The 27,451-nt window shown below is 40.8% G+C and overlaps 1 protein-coding gene across 1 annotated transcript; it reads left to right on the plus strand.

Annotated features, from left to right (window-relative positions):
* The first annotated feature begins 1,871 nt into the window (after nucleotides 1-1,871).
* ppwd1 (peptidylprolyl isomerase domain and WD repeat containing 1) lies at nucleotides 1,872-27,444 on the plus strand. The gene is made up of 11 exons (XM_052039479.1): nucleotides 1,872-2,502; nucleotides 5,089-5,191; nucleotides 10,261-10,364; nucleotides 13,722-13,842; nucleotides 15,341-15,788; nucleotides 18,101-18,291; nucleotides 23,717-23,906; nucleotides 24,591-24,772; nucleotides 25,241-25,322; nucleotides 26,033-26,215; nucleotides 27,220-27,444. Exons 1-11 carry the CDS (start codon nucleotides 2,385-2,387, stop codon nucleotides 27,361-27,363), a joined length of 1,866 nt encoding a protein of 621 aa, XP_051895439.1. The 5' UTR covers nucleotides 1,872-2,384; the 3' UTR covers nucleotides 27,364-27,444.
* Nucleotides 27,445-27,451: the final 7 nt, after the last annotated feature.

Genomic DNA, 27,451 nt, shown 5'->3' on the forward strand with positions numbered 1-27,451 from the left:
CTACCCTCATTAGTTCTCCCAAAGTGCATCGTATTTCACTTATCAGGATTAAATTCCATCAGCCATTGCTATGCCTTATCACTATCAACAACACCATCAAGTTACTTATCTGGAAATTTACTAATCTAATCTCCTACATTCATATCCAAATCATTTATATACATAGCAAACAGTAAGGGTGTTAGCACTGATCACTATGGTACACCATTGGTCACAGGCTTCCAATTAAAAAAAAGATTCACACAATACCCTCATCAATACATTTTGTTACCATTTTGAAAATCTTCAAACAAATTGGTTAGACAAGATCTACTACTAACAAACCCGTGTTGACTATTAAGTCCTCCAACTTTAGGTATTTCACTCATTCTTTCTGGGTGCATCAGAAGTAACCATTACAGCCTATCATTTAAGCTCATTTTTTAACCTTTTTTCTGCTGATATAGGCTTGCCTGCTGGACACATCCCTCAGCCTAACTGCCGGTAACACATTGTATAGACAAAGATGCATAATCTGCTACTTAAGTCATTTGACCACCTTGCACTAAAATGGACACTTTTTTCATTCTAGTTGTGTTCTTTCTTGCAAAAATTGTGTATAATTTATATTTAAATTATATTTTATTTGTGAATGCTGCTTATGTGATGCTATGTGCCTGTGATGCTGCTGCAAGTAAGTTTTTCATTGCACCTGTACATTCATGTACTTGTGCATATGAAAATAAACTCGACTTTGACTTTTGACATTGACTTTGATCCCATCCTATCAGAGATATTCCCTTTGTTCTAATCATCCCTGACCAACCTTCCCTGCTACTGAAAACTAACTTTTTTCCCTCTTTTTTCCCCCATTCTGATGAAGGGCCCTGGATCTGAAATGTTAACGGTTTCCCTTTCCACCAATGCTGCCTGACCTGTTAAGTGTTTCCAACATTTTGTTTTTATTCACATGGACTATCTTGCCTCCCATGGCAGCCTGGGATACATCTTGGGCAGTTATCTACCTTTATTCCCACTAAGAAATCTAATACTTCTTTTTTGATGATAAAATGTTCTAGAATTTCACTATCCCCTTCCCTGAATTCTTTAACTACAACGTCTTTCTCCTTTGTGAATACAGATGAGAAGTATTCATTTAAGACTTCAACTTTGTTCTGCCTCCATGCACAGACTGTCCCTTTAGTTCCTAGAAGACCCTTCTCTTTCCTTGGTTATCCTTCCATCTCCTTGCATAGGTTACTATTCACCAATAACTTTAGCAAACACGCTTCCACCCCTCCCCCAAGTGCATCAGCCCAAGCCCTGCCTGCAAAATGTTCTGCTTGTACCAATCCCACCTTCCCCAAGACTCGTTCCAATGTCCCAGGAATCTAATCCTTCTTGCACTTTTTCTCCAACCACATTTATCCACCTCCATCTCTTTCCCTTTTCTGATCTCTCTGTCTCCATCTCAGGAGACAGATTATCCACCGGTATCTACTACAAACCAACTGACTCCCACAGCTACCTTGACTACACCTCCTTCCACCCCGTCACTTGCAAGGACACCATTCAGTATTCTCAGATCCCCCATCTCTGCCACATCTGTTCTCAAGATGAAGCCTTCCACTCCAGTACATTTGAGATATCCTCCTTTTTCAGAAACCTACACACTCCTCCCACCAGTTCCCCTCCCCACCTCCCTTTATTCCATGCTCCACCATCCTCTCCTATTGAATTCCAACATCTTCAGCCCTTAATCACTTCCACCAATCACCTCCCAGCTCCAATTGCTGCTCCCACTCATTCCCCCCACCCCACCATCGCTCCCCCTCCATCACCTGCCAGCTCTTGCTCCACCTTCTTATACTGGCCATCTTCCCTCTATCTTTCAGTCCAGATGAAGGAGCTCGACCCAAAACGTCGCCTATCCATTTCCCGACCCGCTGAGTTCCTCCTGCATTTTGTGTCCCTCTGTTGCCGGGGATAAGCTGCAGTTTATTCTCCTGTTCCTATACTCACTCAGTCATGGCACTGCACCACTGAGTGCAATAAACTTCAAGGGTCCTATTTTCCAGTTTAGCCCTTCTCCTTAAATTCATCAGCAGAACAATGCACTTTCAACACATGCAGCAAAGCATCTTTGTTTTACCTTCCCCACTTTTACCTACACTAAGGGCAACAACAGAGCAAAGGCAAACACCGGGCCGGTGAGACCCGGTGTCAGGATCGAACCGACATCCCCGTCGTTCCAAGGCGGCGGTATCTGCCGCTGCGCCACCGAACCAGCCCCGCCCCGCCCCCGGCCGTGCGTCGCGCTATTCTGACGCTCACCACTCCTCGGATCGGGTTAACGTCTCCAAGCCAATCGTGCTGAAGGTGAGAGGTTACAACGTTGCCGCAACATGGAGGCGCCGACGAAGAGGCGAGGGTGCTCGGGGGACGGGAGCGGTCCGGAGTCGGCCGACGAGGAGTGGGTGGGACCGCTGCCCTCACAGGCCCTCCGCGTAAAGAAGAGGAAAGGTAACGTGCTGCACGACCCGCCTTCGATCATCACCTGGGACTGCATATGGCGATAGGAAGTGCCCGGACTGCAGAAGGAGCAGTGTTGGTCAAAACATTTGTGATGAATGATTAAATCTGTTTTATTGATGGGCGGGGAATTGATTTTGTTCAAGGGCACCGGGGAGAAGCCCGCCAGCTGCTCTTTCCACCACACCTTGGATAGTAGACAGGGCTTTGTTGCAAGAGTGGGAGGTAGAACATGGAACAGTACAGCACAGGAAAACGTCCTTCGGCCCACTATGTCTGTGCCGAGCATGATGCCAATTTAAATTAATCCCTTCTGCCTGCACACGATCCATATCCCTCTGTTGCCGGGAATAAGTTTTTGGTTAACTGGTAGGATCTGTTTACTGCCAGTCCAATAGTGGAGGAGAATACAGAAGATATAGGCTCTTATTACCTTGGCTGAATTCTTCTATTTGGACATTTTCTCCGGGGTCAGGGACGACTTGCTTCCACTGTGGTTTTATGGGCTCCAAAGTGACTGATGAGCCCATTGTAGAACTACGGACTTGCCCACAGATGGGTCAGGAGGTGCCTGACAGGGACGGCGGCTGGTTAGTTTGTGGGGCAGTATGCTCCTTCTGTCATTTACATTAAACACAAGAAAATAGGCCATCAAACATTCCAATATGAATATAAAAGATTGAGATTATAATAGGCACTGAGTATAAAAGTTGGGAGGTCATAGTGCAGTTGTACAGGACGCTGGTGAGGCAGCACTCAGAGTATTGTGTCTGGTGTTGGTCGCCCTGCTATAGGAAAGATGTAAGTAAACAGGAAAGATGTTATTGAACTGGAAAGAGTGCAGAAAAGATTTACAAGAATGCTGCCAGGACTTGAGGGACTGAGTTATAGGGAGAGGTTGGACAGGCTAGGACTTCATTCCTTAGAGTGCAGGAAACTGAGTGGTGATCTTATAGAGGTGTATAAAATCATGAGGGGCATAGATAGGGTGAATACACTCAGTCTTTTTCCCAGAGTTGGGGTATCAAGAAATAGAGGGCACAAGTTTAAGGTGAGAGGCGAAAGATTTAAGAGGAACTTGAGAGGCAACTTTTTTTTACACAATGTGGAATCAGCAGCCAGAGGAAGTGACGTGTACAGTAACAACTTTTAAAAGACGGTTGGACAGGTACATGGATTGGAAAGGTTTAGAAGGTTATGGGCCAAACACTGGCAAATGGAACTAGCTTGGATGGGGCATCTTGGTCGGCATGGACCAGTTGGGCTAAAGGGCCTGTGTGTCCGTGCTATATGTCTCTATGACTATGACCACGGCTGATCTATGCTAGCCTCCACTCCCCTTCTGTGCCAGTTCCCCACTGCCCTCAATTCTTGACCTTTCAAAAATTCATCAACCTTCATTTTACTTTCATTGATCCAGCCGCCACAGCTCTCTGGGGTAGAGAATTCCAAAGATTCACAACCCTCTACACCTGTTTTAGATGACAGGCCCCTTATCTTGTAACTATGACTCCTCGTTTAAGATTTTGCCTCCTAGCAACTTTGTGCTGATGCATAATTTTGTCATTCCCAAAATCATCCCAGGTGGTTTTCCATTTTGAACAGTCATGATCTAGAGATTCCCAGGAATGAATGAGGATGCTGCATTTCTTCAAGGAGATCTTGAATCTTTTTACCTGGTAATATCTTCCTGTAACAGAGCTTAGACTAGATTGTCTGTTTCTGGTGTCAGATATGCAAACAACGTAGCTTGTCCAACGTATCTGACTGAGTGTAACTGGGCTCTTAAGTATTGGAATGATGCTATCGTTTATGCAAAACCTTGTATATTTATATCACTCCATGTAAATAGCTCTAAAGAAATGAATTTAAAATGCACAATGTAAGTTTGTGCCATTATGAGGGAAACGGCAAGCAGCAATGAGAAATGGCTCATGTAAGGGAAGAATGATTATGCAAAGATTGTGGGAAAGCTTATAATAAGTCAGAATGAGCAGACCTTTATGGAGCTTCATTTGATTAAAGCAATAACAGCCAGATATTAAGATTTTAAAATTTTGGTTATTAAGCCAAAAAAGAGATTCTGAGGAGTAACTGGAAACTTGTCAAAGAGAGTTGTTTTAAAGAACTAGTGGTTATAACTAATATCAACTAAGTCTTGGTGACTTATTGCTAGGCTGATGTAGGATGGAATTGTAAAAAAAAAGTGTTTGGAGGTAAATAGAAAAGTACATTAAAAGGACACACAGTTTGTCCTAACCAGATCTTGGAGCAGGATAAAATGTTGGCACAACATCGTGGGTCGAAGGGCCTGTACTGTGCTCTAGTGTTCTACGTTCTATAAATGAGTTGTACCTCCAGTTTGGCAAACAAGGGCATACAAAAATGGGAGTGTGTCTTTCCTTTTTAAACCGGATTCCTTTTGAGGTTTGTAGAGAATCGATTAAAATATTTAGCTTTTAAATTATCAACTTGCGACCCATTTGCATGACGCTTTTTGAGAATATTTATTATAATGAATTATTTAATTTATCTGTTAAGGTTAAAAATGCATATCCTTTGTCTTTCCCTTCCTAGTGCTTGATTTTGAGCATGTGTATCTGGATAACTTGCCCAGTGCTTCAATGTATGAACGTAGCTACATGCACAGAGATGTTATAACACACATAGTGTGCACCCGGTAAGACCTGCTTTCATTTTATTTTATTTCAAGTAGAAAACAAACTGAAATTGATATAAAACTGAAGTGTTTTTATGTTTACTGCTGTAGAATATTAATGACGTAGACCATTTGTTGTTTACTACTGTAGGACATTTATATTGGAAGTTTCCATTGCTAAAGTAAATTGGTCCTTCCTGAGAGAAAATGTCCTGGGTGGGTGGGATCTTTGATTATGCTGGCTGCTTTACCGAGGCAGCAAGAAGTATAGACAGTCCATGGAGGAGAGGCTAGTTTCCGTGTTGTTCTGAGCTGTGTCCACAACTCTCTGCAGTTTCTTGCAGTCACAGGCAGAGCAGTTGCCATAACAAGCTGTGATGTATCCAGATAGGATGCTTTCTATGGTGCATCGATTAAAAATTGGTGAGGGCCAAAGGGGGCATTCCAAATTTCTTTAGCCCCCAAGGAAGTAGAGGCACTGGTGAGCTTTCTCGGCCGTGGCATTTATGTAGTTTAACCAAAAGAGGCTATTGGTGATGTTCACTACGAGGAACTTGAAGCTCTTAACCTCAGCGCTGTTGATGCAGACAGGAGCATGTGCACTGCAACCCTTCCTGAAGTCAATGACCAGCTCTTTAGTTTTGCTGACATTGAGGGAAAGGTTGTTGTCATGACACCATGTCACTCGGCTCTCTATCTCCTTCCTCTACTCCGACTCATTGTTTGAGATACGGCCCACTATGGTGGTATCAATTGCAAACTTGTAAATGGATTTAGAGGAGAATCTGGCCACGCAATCATGAGTGTATTGGGAGTAGAGTAGGGAGCTGAGGACGCAGCCTTGTGGGGCACCAGTGTTGAGCATAATAGTGGCAGAGGTTTTGCTGCCTATCCTTACTGATTGCAGTCTGTTGGTTAGGAAGTCAAGGGTCCAGTTGCAAAGGGAGGTGTTGAGTCCCAGGTCTAGGATTTTGGAGATGAGTTTGCTTGGAATCATAGTATTGAAAGCAGAGCTGTAGTCACTAAACAATAGTCTGACGTAGGTGTCTACTGTCCAGATGCTCCAGAGACTAATGTTGGCTCTGTTCGCTAGAAAGACTTCTGTTATCAGACAGCACCTTCCCTTAACAAATTTGTGCCTTTTATTGGGGGTTTAGCTCTGTCCCTTAAAATGAATTTCAATTCGTTACCCATCACCGAATGACCTGTAATACTCAGTTTATCCCTTTTTAAGTAATAGTACCATGTATTCTCATACTCTGCAACACTTTTGGTGGGGGGATTGAAATTCATTGGGTTACACATGGGACTGTTCGTTAGCTTGCCTCCTCTCTCACTGCTCGATCATTGATGCCACTCATAATGGCCTTTTGTATTCTACCTGTAAGCATCAATTCACATTGTTGTTTTTTCATACTCAGTCAATTTTTCATAGTTCATCATACTCATCAATTCACATTGTTGTTTTTGCCCTACTCAGCCATGTTTCCTGACTTTCATTCCTCTGGTACGTTACATTTAAAAACTTTTAGCTGAGTTCCTTCACTGTCTTCTCTCACTTTAAGTCCTCCAATCCTTTAGACCTGCCTTTTTATGGATCCTCTGTAACTGCATCTTACAGGCATTTGAAAACCACAGCTCCTGCTATTTTCTCTGCCTGTCAAGTCCTCCATGACTTCAAACTGAACTTGAAATTGAGCCTCAGCCTACATGTCTTTTTCTCTTCCATGACTTGGTATCCTGTGCTGTTTCATTCCATTTTCACCTTCCTCTCTCCAGCCCCTCGATCAGTGTTTTATGCACTGCTACTTGCTTTAGAAGGATTGTATAAAGGCAGATTATTTGGTACAAAGTCCATACTTTATAGCCTCTCTTTTCCCATATCTGCAACAAATGACTCCAGATCAGCATTTGTCTGATCCTGAAGATTTATTTTTCAAAACTTAAAATTACATGGGTTGCTAGGAAGGAATAGTGAAAGGATTGGGAAAAGGGGAAGGAGCTGAGTGAGGGGGGAATGCTACCCCAAGCCAATCTCCCTGACTGTCTCACTGCCCACAGCAGCATCCTGGTGACCAGAGCATGCCCTGGCCCACTTCTAAGGAAATGCCTCTCAGTGATGGCATACAAAGTTTTCTTGGGGTGGCGAGCAATTGGAAGCATAGGGTAGAGGACAGGAAAGGTGCAGAGGGAGGCATGAAGAAGAGGGAAAAGAGAGGGAGGGGTGTCCAGTGCATGGAAGGAAGTAGGGGAAAAGCAGCCCAAGCACAAAGAATAAGGAGTGGGGTGTAGGACCTGGAAAGAAGGGTGTCTAAGAGAGGGTGGAAGGAGGTAGAGATCAGGGGAACACTGAATAAGGAAAGATTTGGTCGCGGAAAGGATTGACAATGAGAGGGGTCGATGAGTGGCATGGCGAGGATATCCATGTGCGTTCATCGGGTAACGAATTGAAATTCATTTTAAGGGACAGCTAAACCCCCAATCAGAGGCACAGATTTGTTAAGGGAAGGTGCTGTCTGATAACTTAACAGAAGTCTTTCCAGTGAACAGAGCCAACATTAGTCTCTGGAGCATCTGGACAGTAGACACCTATGTCAGACTATTGTTTAATGACTACAGCTCTGCTTTCAATACTATAATTCCAAGCAAACTCATCTCCAAAATCCTAGACCTGGGACTCAACACCTCCCTTATCTATGTGTCTTGGATCTGCTTGTCACTGGACCAGTTCTTGTCAAGTTTGTGTAGTAACTGGTGTGCAGCAGCTATCCCACGTTAAAATAAGTTGTGCATAAGCATCTTCCAGTCTCCAGTCATCAGTATTGAAGTTAGGACCTGGAACATCAGGATCTGGATGGCCCCAAACTGGTCAGGCAATTCCTGTGGAAGGGCATATTAGAGGAGAAACACTGGCTTCATTGGGTGGGTTTTACCATCAAGAATAGAAGTCTGGACATCCCCGAACTTGGGGTAAGCAGATATCTCACGATCCTGTGGCTCACTCTAATGTGGAAACAGCACATTATGGTCATCAATGGATTTGGCCTAACCTTGGAAGATATGAATGAGGCCAAGGAGGATTTCTACTCTGGCCTCAGTGTGGAGACAGGGCAGGGCCAGGCAATGGAGGAAATGTGACCTGAGTCACAGATTGCGACAAACTAATTTTCCAGGATGACTTCAAAGCAAAGACTGCTTTGCATCCCACTCTGATATCTTGCTGACTCTGGACCTTTTGCCTTTCCTGCTGTCCCTTTTAGAAATCATAAGGTCATCTTCTCTGACTTTCCCTTTCTGGATTGTCTCCAAGCCTGTTAAGACCTCCATGACTTTTGTTGGCTCTCTTGTTGTACTTTGCTTTCTCTACTAGAAAACAGCAGAAGCTGATTAAGTGCAATGTGTTATTGAATGGGAAATTCCACCATACCTCAACCACAGTAAACCCACAATGTAAACAATAGATGGTGTAAGGAAGAGTGCAGGAGTTCCAGCAATTCACTGATAACAATGACATGCATAGATAGATTCACGCAAGGTCATCTGTTATGCAAGGAACCACCATATGGAGACCAGACGACAGATAGGCAGTTAGCCCCTGCTTGTGGGACACTACTCAGCTGTGACTTTGTCCTTGATGTGTGTGTGTCCATGACACCACAGCAAACTAAACAAGTCAGAGTTGCCACCGCCCCTGACTGATGAGGAGTAAAGAGGCTCACGTGCCAACAGAAATACAACAACGCCTTAGCAGTAGATAGTATTCCTGCTGACATCCTAAAACTAAGTGGAGAGAAACTTCAGTCACAAACTCTCAATCCTGTCTCCCAGTGTAACATCTGCAATGTGCCATAAACACACTCCCCTCCCCCAAACAACAATACAAGTCCATGATAAAACTCTGGAAAAACACAGATCACCTCCTACATCTTTGAAGCCACCTCGCAATGAAGGCAGATGCTGATGATGAAATTCAGCATCAGTGTGCTGGTGCAGCCTTTGGCCATCATTTGAAGTTCAAGATCTCTGACTCAGCACAGAAGTGGCCTATGGATAGTGGTGATTTCTTTCCCCCTCTAGGAATCTGAGACTTGAACTACCTAGAACAAACACCTTGGGTTACTGGAGGGATACCACCAACACTGTCCTAAAATTCTGGTAGAATAAGATAAGATTTCTTTATTGGTCACATGTACATCGAAACACATAGTGAAATGCATCTTTTACGTAGAGTGTTCTGGGGGCAGCCCGCAAGTGTTGCCGCACTTCCGGCGCCAACATAGCATGCCCACAGCTTCCTAACCTGTACGTCTTTGGAATGTGGGAGGAAACCGGAGCACCTGGAGGAAACCAACGTAATTTCTCTCTCTCTGGCCAACGTTCCTAGCATTGAGGCGTGATTGCATTTAGTTGGCTCCATTGGGCCTGTTCACACCACTTGCATGCCTGACATCAAACTCTCAAACCAGGTAGTCTGTTCCAAGCTCCATCACAGCAAGAGGTTACCATATTGACACTATTCATAGATGCTCTCAAAACTTCATTGAATAAGTATAACATCCTCACTGACTTGTGGGAATTACTGGCCCGTGTGTGCTTAAACTGGAGTCATTCTGTACCCTGAGGGGTTACCTAAGAAGGTCTTCACTATTGAATTTATAATAGCAGGTTGTTACATTAATGTTTTGTGTTATGGGCTGAATTGGAGTTAAGTGATTACTTCTGACAAATTTAATTTGCTCAAGTTCTGAAGTTCTGACCATAGGCACTGGGGACTTGTAGTTCTGATGAAAGGTTGTCAAACTGAAATGTTCACTCTGTATATGTCTCCAAAGATGTTGTCTGAATTGTTTGTTTTTATTTTGTGCTTCTAGCATCTGTGGTATTTTGTTCTTGGACAAGAACGTAGAGCCTTACTTGCAGCGACATAATTGAAATTGTTATTGTGGCAATAAGAATGTGACTATTTGTTAAATTTGTTGCTTGCACTGTTTAATCATTTGAATTGCTGAAACTTTTCTCCTTCCATCATCAGGCAATTTTTCCAGTGTTCATGCTCACAAACTAATACTGCTCTATCTGTAAATGTACAGGACAGATTTCCTCATAACTGCTAGTCAGGATGGACATATCAAGTTCTGGAAGAAGAAGGATGACGAAGGGATAGAGTTTGTAAAACATTTTCGCAGCCATTTAGGTAAAATGTTTTTGTATTCAAAGTTTTGTACACTTTATAATTTAAAATTAACATTGTAGAAAAATATAAAATTCTATTTGGTTAGACTCATTCTTGTACTTTAAATACAGAGAACTGAATTGGGGAAAAAGACATGTAATTGGCATTTTGATGCTGAAACTTTAGTGATGCCATTGTCAAGTGCAGGTACAATGCAATGAATGCACTGCCCAATATGAAGGCATTATCATGCTTTAAGCTTCAGATGCACTATTTCATGTGCAGTACATATTTCAAGTAGATCTTGTGGTGTTATCCCCTTCCTGTCCTGGATGTTGAGGTAATAGGCAGTTGGTATTACTCATTATGCATTTGGCCATAAAATGAATTTATTGCCTTTAACATAATAGGTGTTTCATATCACACATATAGACAGAGGCTGTCATAACTGAAGTAATTATTGGAATTGCTTTTACCAACAAGTTCTTCTGGTAGTAATAAAGCATACATAATAGTAAAACACTTTCAAATAAAAGAATTTATCAAATCTTTTGGTGTTATACTTGCCAGGTCAAGGACTGCTCTTTTGCAAAGCTTAAGATTTTAAAAAGTTGACAGGGTTTAAATTGCTATTGAAAAGACCAGATCACTGGCTAGGAAAATGAAGCAAGTGTCTTGATTGGTTTCTGGATGGTGATTTTTGTTGGGAAGGGTGGGGGGAGAGGGAGAAGCAGTGTCTAACTTTCATTGACATCTTTTCTAAGTAATTCTCTGCATTTGAACTAACAGAGTTCTTTATTTGGAACTTAGGAGGATAAGAGAAAAAAATTGCATGATTTAGCTACTTTACATTTCTTCCTTGTCATCTTTCTAGTAATACATGTGTTGCTGACCTGGTTCTATGTTAAAAATTGGGATTTGCTTAAAGATTTAAATGTGGTGATGCTTCAGGAATTTTGGATGTTACTGGTAATTGTTTTATTTTGCCTTTTTTGTTTTGATTTTGAGGTGACACAGTCACAGCTAATAGAACACTATCAGGATTCAGTCCAATGCTGTCTTTGTTAGTTTTGCCATCCATTGACCCTAAATTATAGGGGTTGCTGGGAGATTATCTGCTAGCCCTCTTTTGTTGCCTTCTTGCACTTCATTTGTGGTTCAAGTTTGAAACATGGGCACCATTAGTGGCACTCAGTGCTCCTAGTGTGGATTGCTTCTTTCAAATCTGGTATTATGCCATTAATTTGCTGCTGAATCTAATCATCTAGTTAAGGTTTGATGATGTTCAGGCTTGTTCAATTATTATAAACTTTCAAAAATTCTTAGATTCTGAGAAGTACCAGAGGATTGAAAAATGCTCAATGTGACACCCTTATTCAAAAAGGGTGGAGGGGGCAAAAACAGGTAACCGCTGGCTGGTTAGCCTATGGTCTGTTATTGGGAAAATATTAGAAATAGTTATCAAGGAGGTTACTTTCCAAATGTTTTGGTATTATAATCTAATCAAGCAGATATAGCATGGCTTCATGGCCATTTGTAAGAGTTCTTTGAAGGAGTATCATCCAGAGTGGACAAAGGGCATCCGGTAGATGTAACATATTTGGACTGACAAAAAGTTATTTTGCAAGATAAGAACTTGGGTGTTGGGATGCATAGAGAATTGACTAGGTTGCAGGAAGCAACCAGTAGGGATAAGGGGATCATTTTTTGGTTGGAAACCTGTAACCAATGGGATGCCAAAAGGATCTGTGCTAGGACCACAGCTATTTACAATATATATGTTAGTGAGTTGGAGGAAGGAATTGAATGTACAGGACAAAATTGGATGGGAAGGCAGGCTGTGAGGATACAACAATTTGCAAAGAGGTGTTAATAAGGAGTAGGCAAAAAGTTAGTAAATGGAGTACCTTGTGGAAAGATGTGAATGTGTTTACTTTTGAAGGATGAGTGGTAAAATAGGTTATTATTTAGAGTACAAAAAGCTGCAGCTGAAGAGGATTTGCTCCTTGTAGAGGAAACACCCAGAGTAAGCATGCAGCAAGAAATCAAGAAGGCTAATAGAATGCTGGCTTTTATTTTAAGGAGTGTGGAAAATGAAGGTAGGGAAATCATGCAACTGTGCAAGGCACTAGCGAGGCCACATCTCTGAACAGTTTTTGTACCCTTATTTAAGAAAAGATTTGTTATCGTTGGAGACAGTTCAGAGAAGATTCACTAGGATGATCCTGGATGTGAAGAAATTGGCTTATGGGGGGAAAAATTGAACAAGTTGATTCTACACTCATTGGAGTTTATAAGGATGAAACATACAAGATAGCTCAGGGGCTTGACAGATGAATGCTGGGAGGATGTTTACCCTTGTGGGAAAATCCAAGATCAGAAGGCATCGTTTTAGAACAAGCGGGTGTCCATTTAAGACAGAGATAAAGAAGAATTTGTTCTGAGGATTGTGAATCTTTGGAATTCCTTTCTTTAGAAAGCTGTGGAAGCTGAATCTTTGAATATATTGAAGGTGAGATAGATTTTTAATCAGTAGGGGAATTGAGGAATATGGGAAGAGGGCAAAAGAGTGGACTTGAGGAAAGCTAGATCATGTGCTTATTAAAGAGGGAAGTAGACTCAAGGGGCCGAATGGCCTATTCCTGGTGCTATGTCTCATGGTCTTGTTTTCTGATGGACCTTGACTGTAATACAATATAGAATTTGATGTTGAACTATTTCATCTTGTGGGAGAATCTGGAATGGGGGGGGGGGGGGGTGTGGGTGACTGAAATAAAAATAGGGAGCCTCCCATTTAAGACAGAAGTATGGCAAAATCTTTTGAGTCCATGAGTCTTTGGAACTCTTTTTCCTCTTTGGACAGTGGAAGCAGGATCTTTGTATTTTTAAAGGCAGAGGCAAATAGATCCTTGATATACAAGGAGGTGAAAGTTATAGGGGGAGTATATGGATTGAGGTTACAATCAGATCAGCCATGGCCTTTATTTTTTAGTGGTGAAGCAGACCCAGGGGATCAAGTGACCTACTCCTGCTTCCGATTCATTTGTCTGTATGTAAATTTTTGTCAAATAATCAGTTGCAAGTACAGGTCCTTCCCAGCTTATAAATGCCCGACTTGTATACACGTTACCGAGCGATTGGGAGACCGGTGGGATGTTTTTGCCAGCTGCTGTGGGGCTGCAGACACCTTCTGTCATGTGGGAACTCTGTTCACAGCCACATTTCTGACTTGCAAACTGTTTGGTTTACGAAGAGTTCACAGGAATGGAACCCTGCTGTTATCTGGGGAGGACCTGTACATGGAAAAACAGCCAGATTTGGTAGATGATGCCTAACTAGTACTGACAGTTCATTTTGGTTTCTTTTTTTTAAATGCAGGAGTTATTGAATCAGTTGGAGTTAGTGCAGAAGGAGCTCTTTTCTGTTCTGCTGGTGATGACCAGGCAATGAAGATTTTTGATGTAGTCAACTTTGATATGATTAATATGCTAAAATTAGGGTAAGGATACTAAAAACACAAATCACATATCTGACGCGTATGCAATGAGCCAAATGGTTTCCTTCTGTATCATAAACTTTCTATGATCATATTATTTCTATTTTCATGTTGGATATGGTATTTCCAGTAGTATTTGGTATTATATTGATAATTTCAATAAAAAGGTCCATGAGGTCAACATAATATGTGCTTCATAATAGCATTTATTAAATCTCGGGAACAGTAAAAATATTTGTTACGGCCACCAGTCCAACTTTTCTTTAGAAAAGAGGAATAAAGTTTAACGGTTGTTTCATGAGATTAGTTGGGGTGGTTGCTGAGAGCTCAAGGTAACTTCAGAACATTATACCTTATTATCATCAGGCAAAGATTCCCTAATATCACCATCATTGCTGCTGTTATTCTGGCCATGCCTGCCTTTATTCAAATGTTGGTGAACATAGCATGAAACAGTTTAAATTTTCCAAATCTTGCTTCAAAATCTCTCTTTCTACCTCTGTGTTATTTGTCTCTTTCTACATCGATTTTCATCACCGTATGTCCAAGGTTCCTTTTCATTACTTCTGCCCTAACAAAAGAGGAAGAAGACTGAACGCTTTAATTCCACAGAGATCCCTCTGAAATATGGATTGCCTGTGACTGCATCATGTGTATTTCCCGCACTTCTGCTCTCACACCATCTTCCCCTGGACAAAACAACGATATGCTTCACGAAAATCAAAAAATCTGCAGATGCTGGAAATCTGAAATAACAGAATTTGTTGGAAACACTCAGCGTATCAGGCAGTACCTGTAAGAAGAGAGAGGGAGTTAAGGTTTCAGGCTGAAGACCTGGGAAAGTGTGACAACGTCGGCTTTAATTTGCTTGGAGGGTGAGGAAGGGATAGTTAGGACAAAAGGAATGTCTCTGATGGGGTGAGGTTGGGGATGCCATGGAGATCCACAGCTTTTACCCTTTTTCTCTATTCCCAAATGCTGTCAGACATGTTGAGAATTTATTTTACATTTCTAACATCTACAGTGCATTGCCCTTGGCTCGTATATCCTCCTTGTCTGCCCTGCTTTTATGTCTGTCAGTTCTTGTTCACAACCTAGGAGTTTAACAGTATTTGTTCTCTTCCATGTATTGTCATTTGGGATGAGCAATTTAAAATACTTCGCTTCAAGCAATATTAAATGGAATAGCTTTTAATTAACTTTTACATTTAATAATTTATGGTAATTATTTGTATAAGTGTTGTGCATCAAAGCATGTCTTTTGGTGTGAAAATCGATAATTTTTTTTCTCAAAATTGTTTTGAAAGTCTGTTTTGATGCTAGGTACTTGTTTTAATTATTTCCACTTCATTATTTCTAAAAAAAAATGCACACTTTCTTTTGCATTTTGTTTCACTATAAGTTTTAAAAACTGGAGTACAAAATTTTAATGCCCTATATTCAATAAATGGAATAGAAGCCTCTCTGCATTTGAAACTAACATCTCAATTTTATTTTGTAGGTATCATCCTGGCAAATGTGGCTGGATTTACTCACCAGGAGATGCTATATCCGCTGTTGCATGTTCAGAAAAAGTCTCAGGAAAGATCTTTGTATATGATGCCAGAGGGAACAGTCAGCCACTGCATGTATTTGAAAAACTGCATAGTTGTTCTCTCAGTGAGATCTGTTTAAATTCTGTCTATAAGGTTGTTGTTTCAACTGACAAATCAGGAATGCTGGAATACTGGACTGGGCCACCCACTGAGTACAAATTCCCCAAAAATATAGAATGGGAATACAAAACTAATACAGACCTGTATGAATTTGCAAAATGTAAATCATACCCAATAGGCATCACATTTTCCTCTGATGGGAAAAAAATGGCTACTATTGGATCGGACCGTAAAGTACGGATTTTCAGGTTTTTGACTGGAAAGCTCATGAGGGTATTTGATGAATCCCTGACGGTAAGTGAACAACTTTTTTTAAGAACCCAGTTTTCTGTTTAATCCTCATTTTGATGCATGTCAGTAAAATTGGAGTGGAACACTTTTGCTACTTGGTGCCATCACTCTGTGTTGTGGTCAGGTAAAATCTGTCCTGGAGCTGCCTTCATTCTAATGTTAAGAACATCGAAATCAGGTACAAGAGTGGGCCATCTGGCCCTTTGAGTCTGATCTGCCAGTATTCGAGGTGATGATTGATCTTCTACTTCAGTGCCATTCTCTGGAACTATTCCCATATCCCTCGATTCCCTTTCATCCAGAAATCTATCTGTTCTGAATGAGCTAGATGACTGAGCCTCCACAATCTTCTAGTAGAGGGAATTCCAAAGGTTTGTCACTCTGAGCGAAGAAATTTTTCCCCTTTATTTTGAGACTCTGTAGACTCCTCAGTCAGGAGAAACATCTTCCTTGCATCCACCCTGCTGAGCCCTGAAAGAACTTTGTAAGTTTTGATGGGAATTGCCCCTCATTCTTCTAAACTCCAGTGAACATCAGCCAAGGCAACTCCATTTCTTCTCGCTCAGCAAATTTACCATTTCGGGAACCAGTCTAATTAATCTTCACTGCAAAGATATTGTTTTTGGTCAAGGACACCAAAACTGTGCATAATTCTCTAGTTGCACTCTCACTAAGGCCTGATATAATTGCAGTAAGACTTCTTTGCTTCCTTACTTAAATCACCTTGCAATAAAAGCCAACTAACTATTTGGCTTCCTATTTGCTTGTTGTACCTCCATGTTAGCTTTCAGTCTCTTGTGTACAAGAACTCTCAGGTCCCTTCAAACATTAACATTTGCCAGTCTGTCACCATCTAAAAAGTACTCTGCTTTTCAGTTTTGTGCTCCCCACTGCATGATCTAATTTTTCACATTCTGCCATGTTCTCAATTACTCACTTTGTTTATCTGTATCCTCTTGAAGCCTTTCACATTCTCCTTGCTAGTCACAATCTCTAGTTCTAGTTTGCTGGTTATATAGAACCTAGTTGCACATTTGGTCACCTCAGCCAAAACATTGATATAAATGATGAATAGTTGGGGGCCAAGCACTGATCTCTGTGGTACATCACTAGTCTGCCAGCCTGAGAATGCCCTGTTTATCCCTAAACCTTGCCTCCCGTTTGCTCATCAATTCTCAGTTTGTGCTGGTACATTATCCACAAATCCACAACCTATAATCTTGCTGGCCAAACTCCTGTATGGTGGCATCAAAAGTATCACATTCATTTCATGCCCTCTTATCTATTCTAGTCATTCCATGTGTTCAGAAATATAACTTCAGAGCTACCTGCAATGCAAGTAACTTTGTTGCAACTCTCAACAGTCTTTAATAGCAGTTTCTGTGCTTTTGGCAATTTAGGCCCAAATTGTCAAGAATTTAGGATGCATTATGCAATGATCATCCAGATGTGGGGTTGGGATTATCCAAATTAACTTTATATTAAACCTGTAATGAAATGGTTGGATAAGTACAACAGGTTTCATTAGATCTTGTTCAACTGCAGACATTTGAGGCTAGTCCAGTCCTTGCGTCTGTTCCTTGTGTACTCACTTCAGCAGTGATTGGATAATACATCTACTATCCTAAAACCCTTTTGTCTTTCTCCTGCCTATCTTCAGATTCTTTAATAAGATCTGTGATCTCTCCTTCATCCTCTACCTTTGTTCCTGTGCATTATTCTAAATGAAATATTATCTAAATGTATTTAATTCCATAACCAGTGGTTTGTAATTAGTAATGAGAGTACTGCTGAGTTCATATTTAGCCTGGTGATAAATGGAGCAGATGCATTGCTTGTAGTTTTTTAATTATTCCAAGCTCCTGTTCTCTGCTTTAATGTTCTTCTTTTGTTCGCTGTTTATAATTCAGGGATGAAACTAGCAGAGATGGAAATTCCTTGTTGTCAAACAGCATGAGACCATCCAGGGGTAGTGTTAACTTGGCAACATCGTTAGTGCAATTATATGTGCAATGAAACTGTTTGTATGTGCTGCTCTGCTTCTCTGAACCATTGCGGAAGCGGCAGCATAACACAGCTCTGTCAGCCATAGATTGCCCTTCACGGGCACTTGCTGTATGAAAATATTCATCACTGGCTGTTAGAGGGAAGTCTTGCAACTTTTCTCCCATCTCCTGAAAGTTTTTGTAACTCTATTCCGTATATGCTGCTAGCTCTGCAGTCCATGTTGAGATTCTGAAAGAATCTTCATTTACAGTTATTCTGTAATAGAGTGCAGTGACCTGCGAATTGAACTATTATTTGATGTTTTTAAGATGTTTACAGAATTGCAGCAGATGAGACAACAGCTTCCTGACATGGAATTTGGTCGACGTATGGCTGTTGAAAGAGAACTGGAAAAAGTTGATGGAATGAGACTGACCAACATCATTTTTGATGAGACTGGACACTTTGTACTGTACGGTACAATGCTGGGAATTAAAGTAATAAATATAGAAACAAACAGGTATTTATGCATGAAGTTAAAATGATGCATGTAATAAACAGTAGTAAAGTAAGAGAATCATTACAATAGTTGTCAAATTGCTTGCATAATATCATCGTAATGGATGCATTCTGATCTTGCAGTTAACTCTTTACTTGCATACGGTTTGATGCAATCACCCTTCTCCTGTATGACACCTTCGGTGAAGATCTGCAGACACAGAGAAAGGATGACTGGGCAGTAATGCTGAGATGTAACTGAGACAGTCCTTTAAGCTCCCGTTCAAAAACAATAATGAAAATGAGAATTTCTGAGTATTTATGTATTGGGATAGGGATTTGGGAAGGACTACAGGACCCAGATAGCTGAATTGTAGTAATGACAGTAGAATGGAGAGAGGAATGGTAAAGGTTGGCTGGCAAGCACCAAAGTAATGAAGTAATAGGACATGATCTGTGGAATTGTGGATGTGTTGGATGTAATGTAGGGCAACATATGGGAGGATGCTAATGTTGAGAAATTTACTTTAGAGGCTGGAAAGGTGTGAAGGTGTTTTGTTGTGTCTTAGTAGATGGGGTTACATTGAGGAGGCCGTATTTGTTTATTACATGCAAATAGAAAAACTGGCCACAGTTCCTCATCTGATTGTTTTGATATTTGGCTGGAAACATGTCAGCTGAGGATATTAGACTTGGCTATGTTTTCCTACAATAGAAATGTACAATACAGAGGGGGCCATCTGGCCCATTGTGATTTTGCCAGCAATTTTGAAAGACTAGTTAAATTAGCCTCACTCCCTTCTCTTTTCCCATAGCCATACAAATATTTCCTCTTCAACAGTAAATTACATTGCCTTTTTGAAAGTTACTATTGAAATTGCAACCGCTATCCTTTCAGGTAGTGGATTTTGAATCTTATCAAGCTAATTGCAAAAGACACATTTTGAATGAACGTATCTTATGATCATTTTGTTTTGCCCAATTATTTCTTCATGTCAGTGCCCTCCAATTCTAGAGGATGGCAAATGAATTTTCACCCCAGTGACAATAGTAGGTCCCAATACATGTTAAGCTGGTGGTGAACTAGGCATATGTCGAAATAATTATACGTAAAGTTTGGTTAATGGAAGATTAAAATAAGGCAGCAGTCTGTGGAGGGCTATTAAGAATGTAGGAGTAGGACTAGTTCATTTGGCCCCTCGAGTCTGTTCTGGCATTCACTGAGATCATGGCTGGTTTGTGACTCAATCGCATGTGGCTTAACACAAGCTTGCATTTTGTTGTTTGGATCAAACCCTTTCTGGACTACTGCATTGTAAGATGTTTGCATTAGAGGGGGTCCTGTGCACATTCATCAGAGTCATCTCTGTCTGTCTTAAGGGTTAAGCCATGAGGACAGATTACATAAGCTGCCTGTATTCTCTTGAGTTTAGAAAGATGGGCTGTTTAAAATCTCAAAAATGATTTGATTTTCCCTGGTGGGGAGAAAACAATGCTAATAACTAAATGTGGCTCATTAAATGAAGCTGAGGTTTTTTGTTCATGAAAATTATGCTGGAAATTTGGAACTTGCTCCCAAAAAGCTCTGCTTGCTGGGTCAAAAGGAATTTTTAAGACTGTGTATCAGGGAAATAAAACAAAGGTGGGTAAGTGAAGCTGAGGTGCAATTTAGCTATGATCTAATTAAATAGCAAAGCATATTCGTGGAATTGTATTGTCCTGTTCCTAGTTCCCTATGTTTCTCAAGTGTAAAAAGGCCTAAATCAATTGACATGACCAAGGAAAAAGCAGATAATGAGCAGCAGGGTGAAAGTAAACAAAAATATTGGTGAGTAAAGTCAGTCGCAAATAATAGTTATTTTAGAAGATTTTTGCAAGTTAATACTTTGGCTCCAGAGAGCCAGAGCATATTGGGTGAATAGTAGCCGGGTGGTGTTTACTTTTGTAGAATGTGGTGTAGAATGGGGGTGTTTGTGGGGGAATGAGGAGTGAACTGGGATTGGAGAAGTAGAGGGCCCAGTTGCACAGCCAAACGAGATTGATGTAGTTAGTAGGGCAAGGTCATGGAGCCACACACAAAGCACTGGAGGAACTCAGCAGGTCAGACAGCATTTGTGGAGGGAAATGGACTATCATTGTTTTGGGTTGAGACCCTTCATCTGGACTGGAAGCTACAGGGGAGATAGAAGCTACAGGGGAGATAGCCAGTATAAAAAGGTGGAGGGAAGGGGGTGGAGCAACAGCTGGCAGGTGATAGGTGAATCTGGGTTGGGGGGGGTGGTGATTGGCAGATGGGTGGGGGGGTGAGAATGATGTCAGAAGCTGGGAGGTGATAGGTGGAGGTGACAAAGGGCTGAAGATGGTGGAATCTGATAGAGGAAGGTGAAGCATGGAGAAGGGGACTGTGTACCAAAGAGGACAGTCCGGGTGTTCCCAAACTTAAACCATGGATGAACCAGGAGATCCACTCCTGCTGAAGTCTAGATCTGCAGCTTTCAAAAATCAGGTGACCCTGACCCTTACAAGAAATCAAGATACAACTTCCGTAAAGGTATCAGAGATGCCAAGAGACACTATCAGTCCAAAATCGAGTCCCAGACCAGCTGTCAGTTCTGGCAGAGGTTGCATGCCATAACGGGCTACAAAATGAAGTCTGACAGCATCACTTCCCGATGAGCTGAACACATTCTATGCGTGTTTTGAACAGAAGAGGATTGGTATGTTACCACCCACCCCGACAACATCCAATGCACCTGAATCCATAGTGACCATTGAGGATGAAACATCAGTCTTCCGGAGAGCGAACCCACAGAAAGCATCTGGCGCAGATGGTGTCCCTGGCAGTGTCCTCAGATCCAGTGCAAATAAGCTGGCAGGGGTATTTGCAGACATTTTTAACCTCTCCCTGCTTCAATCTGAGGTTCCCACCTGCTTTAAGACCACCATCATCCTGGTACCTAAGGAAACCAAGGTAATGTGCTTTAATGACTACCGCCCAGTGGCTCTGACATCCACCATCATGAAGTGTTTTGAGAGGCTGGTCATGGCATGCATCAGCTCCAGCCTCCCAGAGAGACTAACTGCAATTTGCCTACCGTTAATGGCGAATGCCACCTCCCTGGCCCTACACTCATCCCTGGAACATCTGGACAGTAAAGAAACCTATGTTAGACTATTGTTTATTGACTACAGCTCTGCCTTCAATACTATAATTCCAAGCAAACTCATCTCCATCACCAAACTCCGAGACCTGGGACTCAACACCTCCCTTTGCAACTGGATCCTTGACTTCCTGACCAACAGACTGTAATCAGTCAGGATAGAAAGCAAAACCTCCGGCACAATTATTCTCAACACTGATGCCCCAGAAGGCTGCATTCTCAGCCCCCTACTCTACTCCCTATACGCTCATGACTGGGTGACTAGATTTTGCACTAACTCCATTTACAAGTTTGTAGATGATACCACCGTAGTGGGTAGTATCTCAAATAATGAGTCAGAGTACAGGAAGGAGATAGAAAGCTTAGTGACATGGTGTCACGACAACAACTTTTCCCTCAGTGTCAGCAAAACAAAAGAGCTGGTCATTGCCTTCAGGAAAGGGGGCGGTATATGTGCACCTGTCTACATCAATGGTGCTGAGGTTGAGAGCTTCAAGTTCCTAGGAGTGAACATCACCAATAGCCTGTCCTGGTCCAACCACGTAGATGCCACGGCCAAGAAAGCTCACCAGTGCCTATATTTCCTCAGGAGGCTAAAGAAATTTGGCATGTCCCCTTTGACACTCTTCAGTTTTTATTGATACACCATAGAAAGCATCCTACCAGATGCATCATGGCTTGGTATGGCAACTGCTCTGCCTGGGACCGCAAGAAACTGCAGAGAGTTGTGGACACAGCTCAGCACATCATGGAAACCAGCCTCCCCTCCAAGGACTCTGTCTGTACTTCTCACTGCCTCGGTAAAGCAGCCAACATAATCAAAGACCCCACTCACCCGGGACATTCTCTCTCCTCCCCACTTCCATCAGGCAGAAGATACAAAAGGTTGAAAGCACGTACCACCAGGCCGAAGGATGGCTTCTATCCCACTGTTATGTCTATTGAACAGTTCCCTTGTATGATAAGATGGACTCCCACAGTCTACCTCATTATGACCTTGCGCCTTATTGTCTACCAGCACTGCACTTTCTCTGTAGCTGTGACACTTTACTCTGCATTCTATATTGGTTTTACCCTGTACTAGCTCAATGCATTGTGTGGTGAATTGATCTATATGAACAGTATGCAAGACAAGTTTTCACTGTACCTCAGTACGTGACAATAATAAACCAATTCCAATAAAGGGAGGGAGGGTGGTGGGGAGGGGAACCACTGGGAGGAGTGTGTGGGTAATGGGCAGATGGAGAGGAAAGAGGGTGATGGGGGCCAGGTGGATCAGGAGGAAGAGGGGAGTGATTACTGGAAGTTTAAGAATTCAATGTTCATGCCACCAGGTTGGAGACTATCCATGGAGCCATTTGATATAGAGGATGTTGTAGATGAACTAATAAGTATTATTAATAAGTAATAAGTATTAATGACTGCAACAAGACCAACTTTCAGAGGATTAGATTGGCTACAAAGTTCCACAAAAAGTCAGTGGTTCTTTGTGGAATTGTTAGTAGTTTGTGATTTTTGCTCTAAGGCACATTTGCATTGGGGTCCCAAACCCCTTTGCAGGTGATCACCATTGTCATTCTAACTACACTCTTATGTTGAACTCTATATGGAGTCTGGCAGTGGAGCCCAAATTTATGTAGTTTCCAATTACTAGTGCTGAAGCATTTGCCCACAATGTGCACCAGGTTAGACCTGGCAGAGGTTCACAACCTCATTTTAATGGAGAGTTGTGACTGTGAGGAAAAAGACAAGTTATGTGACTTGTATATAAGTGCATTTTGTTTGCTAATGTTTATAACTTATAATTCTTTAGCAACACCGTAATTGTCAATAGTTCTTGAATGTTTTTCCAGAGACATTCATCATCATTCAAACTCTTTGGCAGCCGGTTCACCCAGGAGAAGTGGCTTAGATAGCTCTTGTAGGATTTATGATCAAGGTTCTGCTGATTAGACCGAAGCTGATTTCTTTGCAGGACACCTGCTTCAAATAAGAATAGGTTTAGTGGAGCCTTTAGTATAGAACTCACGACCTCGGGCAGTGAGCAGTTAAGTGGAATGTCTGGATCAGTGTAGTCCTTTGTTCAGGTTTTCCAATTGTAATACCTTCTTATTGCATCGTTTTCTTTACTATCTCTCCAAATTCAGGGAAGTAAGATGCACAAAAACAATACAGTACATGATTTCAGAAACCTACAATTGTAATAAAACTGAGTATATTGAGGAATAATTGCTTTTAAGTATTTTGTTGATTTGAATGTATTGTGAAAGTTTGATTTCTCCTAAGGTGTGTACGGATCTTGGGTAAACAAGAAAATATACGGGTGGTGCAGCTAGCTTTGTTCCAAGGTGCAGCTAAACCTGCACAGGCTGTAATGACTATGGAGATGAAAGCATCTGACAACCCTGTGCTACAAAGTGTTCAACAAGATCCAACTGTATTCTGCACAGCATTTAAAAAGAATAGATTTTATATGGTAGGTGGGAAATTTTTTTTGCACAAGTTAATCAGTAATTTCAGTGATACATATAAGATATCTTTATTAGTCACATGTACATCGAAACACAGTGAAATGCATCTTTTTGTGTAGTGTGTTCTGGGGGCAGCCTGCAAGTGTCACCATTTTGAATTATTTTCTATTTTGAATTTTGAATTATTTGTTGCCAGCACTTATTGGGTTAACACATTAAGGTCCCTTGATACAGAACAATTTTTTTTTTGGAAATGTCCTAACAGTTGCAAGTATTTCTTCTTTCATAAGTCATTGATATTCCCATTTCATTCTGTATGTTCAGTACTAGAGAAGAATCCTTTATGGCTGGGTTGTCAATCTCTCTCTTTGGGAGCCAGATATAATGTCTAAATCAATTTTAACATTAATTTACGTGCTTGTGTTAGTAGATATTGGTGCTGTAATTTAAGCTTTAATTTAATAAGGCAACAAGATAACAGGCTGTGAAATTCAAAGTGGTTGAACCATTAGTTAAGGAACAAGCACTAATCAACAATTGCCTGTGCTCTGAGGACTGATTGACAGGACTGGAGGTTAGATATTCTTTAAGTTATTCAAAAATCTAACAGTAGGAGTTGTTCTGGACATGGACCTCTTTTAAATATATTGGTAACTAAGCTGTTTCTTCTCTGATTTATTTATGTAAAGTTTACAAAGAGGGAGCCAGAGGATACAAAGAGTGCTGAGTCTGATCGAGATGTCTTCAATGAGAAACCCTCCAAAGAGGAGGTCATGGCTGCTACACAAGCAGATGGCCCTAAGCGTGTCTCAGACAGTGCCGTTATCCACACAACAATGGGAGATGTTCACGTCAAACTGTTCCCTGTTGAGTAAGTTTACAGGTGTACTTCGAACTATTTCGGTGAAATCTGAAACTGAGAATTCCTGTGCTTTCAAAAAAAAAACTGGTAAATAGTATAGCAGAATCCAGCTTTATTGAATTAAAAGTGTTACTATGTTTAAAACTTTGATCTAAGAATTCATGCATTTCATGCATGGTTCTGTTCTGTTCTGATGTAATATAAAACAAATGGTGGACCAGAAAAGGATTGAAATTGCAATCTAAGGTTTTCCCTCATTTAAAGATTATATTTTTGCAGTAAGACCTGGCATTACACGTGTTCACTACAACTTATAATTGATTTTCTCAAATAGGTAAAGTTATCTTTCACACTGAGGATGAGGTGGGTTGGGAGAGGATTAGTAAAGAAGATGTACATTTTTGTTATTTTTACTTTTCCTTTTACTGCATTCCTTCTGGTAAAATTAACTGGTAGTATTTATTTTCCTTCAATTAGGTGTCCAAAAACTGTGGAGAATTTCTGTGTGCACAGTAGAAATGGATATTACAATGGCCACGTATTTCATCGTATCATTAAGGTATTTTTGTTGACGAACTTGGTATTACAATTTAAGGTACTGATGTTGCAGGTTACATTTTAATGAGTAAGGCATATGTTGATATAGAACTTCCTGCAAGCTAGTTCCTTTCTAAGGTGTTTTCCAGTTCTGAGAATTCATTTCTTTAATTATTGAGGAAGTTGGGTAAGCATAATTTAACCCAAAATACAGTGTAGGTATTGAATGCTGATGCAGCTTGATTTGGGTGATTTGTACAGTTAAATTATGAGATTATTTTAAAATAGTGTGGACAATACAAAGATTAATGAAGAACCATCTGTGTTAGCAGAGAATGGTTTGGGGATCCAAGAATTGGTGTGATTTTGGGTACATTGCTTTATCAAGCAAGAACAGTAAGGGAATTGAGAGTTCGATGTAGTTGTTCCTAAAGCCATGTAAATTTCAGAGCACCCGAATCAGTGATCCTAAGATAGATAAAAACAGAAATCTTGAAGCAGTGAAATTCTGTGGTTCAAAGTGGAAACTTTTCCGCTATAAGAAGATCAGCAAACATTACAGTTGGGCATTTGTTGTCATAAAGGTGTACAGTAGAATACTTAAATCAGAAAACTTTATACTGGTTAAATTGATATCAATCTCACTGTATGAGGAAAATTTGTCCAGTTAAAAATGTAGAAGTGAAATGTATATTTAAGGCATCTGTGATTTAATTTGTACATCTTTCATAGGGTTTCATGATTCAAACTGGAGATCCAACTGGGACAGGGATGGGAGGAGAAAGTATTTGGGGAGGAGAATTTGAAGATGAATTTCATCCAACATTAAGGCATGATCGACCATATACATTAAGCATGGCCAATGCAGGTGCAAACAGTAATGGATCCCAGTTCTTTGTAACTGTTGTACCTACAGTAAGTCTCTTCCTCTCGTTTGCTATTATTCAGAATTAAGTGCAATTGTTTTATAGTACTTTATCTAATTGAGTATTTGGAAAAAACAGAAGCCTGTGGGGAAAATATGCTTTTCAAAGAAAATGACATGCTTCCTAATTTAAAATGACCAATGGTACTGTTATAACATGTTGGATAACTTGCTTTCCAGTTTCAGAGATTCAGAGAAGGTTCAGGCTCTATAAATGTCCAAATCTGCAACAAATATAAATTTCTAGTTAAGTATTTCAAAGCTTGCTGCTTTCTGTGCAATTAATCTGTCAGTGGATAGCAAGCAAGGCTTGACCAAAGGGTTAGTAAGGCTCCAGGCAGTGGGAGAAATAAATGCACATGTCAAATTCTGTATGTACATTAAAAGCTTTAGGGGAGGGCCAAGCCACTTCTCAACAAACAGTGTGCCAGACTGGAGTGTCTGCTTTTATGTGCAATATTGAAATCCTACTTATGGATTCCCAGGAAAGGCTGAGGGATTTTTCATGTCATCAAATTTGAGGTTGATTATGCAGATAAATAGAATTGGGTATGAGATGTATTGTGGATGTGATACCAGTTAAATGAATTGAAGAACTATCTTCTTGTACAATTAAATAGTCACTTTTCCTGCCATATGCTTATAGATTTTCATAAATATAAGTGGCCATTGTAGTAGCAGAGATGTGACTTTGCTGTCTGTCAAGGGCTTTTTCAGTTATTTTGGGACTGCTTGTTCTAGCTGTTCATTTGACCACATTACATTGCCTAAAGCCTCACCATACCAGACCAATATGGCACGTTCATGATAGGCTATGTCCTTTCTCCCACCTCGTGCTAGCTGACCTCTTGTATAGACTTGTCCATGTCTATCTGGGGCTCTAAACTGATTTGTGAAACTTTGTCAAACTGAATTGGGTCATTTTTGTTGTGAAATATTAATGCAGAGTTTAAGGAAATATGCTTTAGGAAAATGTTTTTTTTAATATTTTTAGCCATGGCTTGATAACAAACACACAGTTTTTGGTCGTGTGACAAAAGGAATGGAAGTGGTCCAGAGGATTGCTAATGTGAAGTGTAATCCAAAAACAGATAAGCCATATGAAGATATCAGCATTATCAATATTACTGTAAAGTAATCAAGTATCATTTTAAGAAGAAAATATAACTTCATTATTGTGGAAGTAATTTTGTAATGTTTTCAAAATAAATTTTTTTACAAAATGA

Source organism: Pristis pectinata, chromosome 2, assembly GCF_009764475.1.
Source record: "Pristis pectinata isolate sPriPec2 chromosome 2, sPriPec2.1.pri, whole genome shotgun sequence".
In the NCBI taxonomy this organism is placed as follows: Eukaryota; Metazoa; Chordata; class Chondrichthyes; order Rhinopristiformes; family Pristidae; genus Pristis; species Pristis pectinata.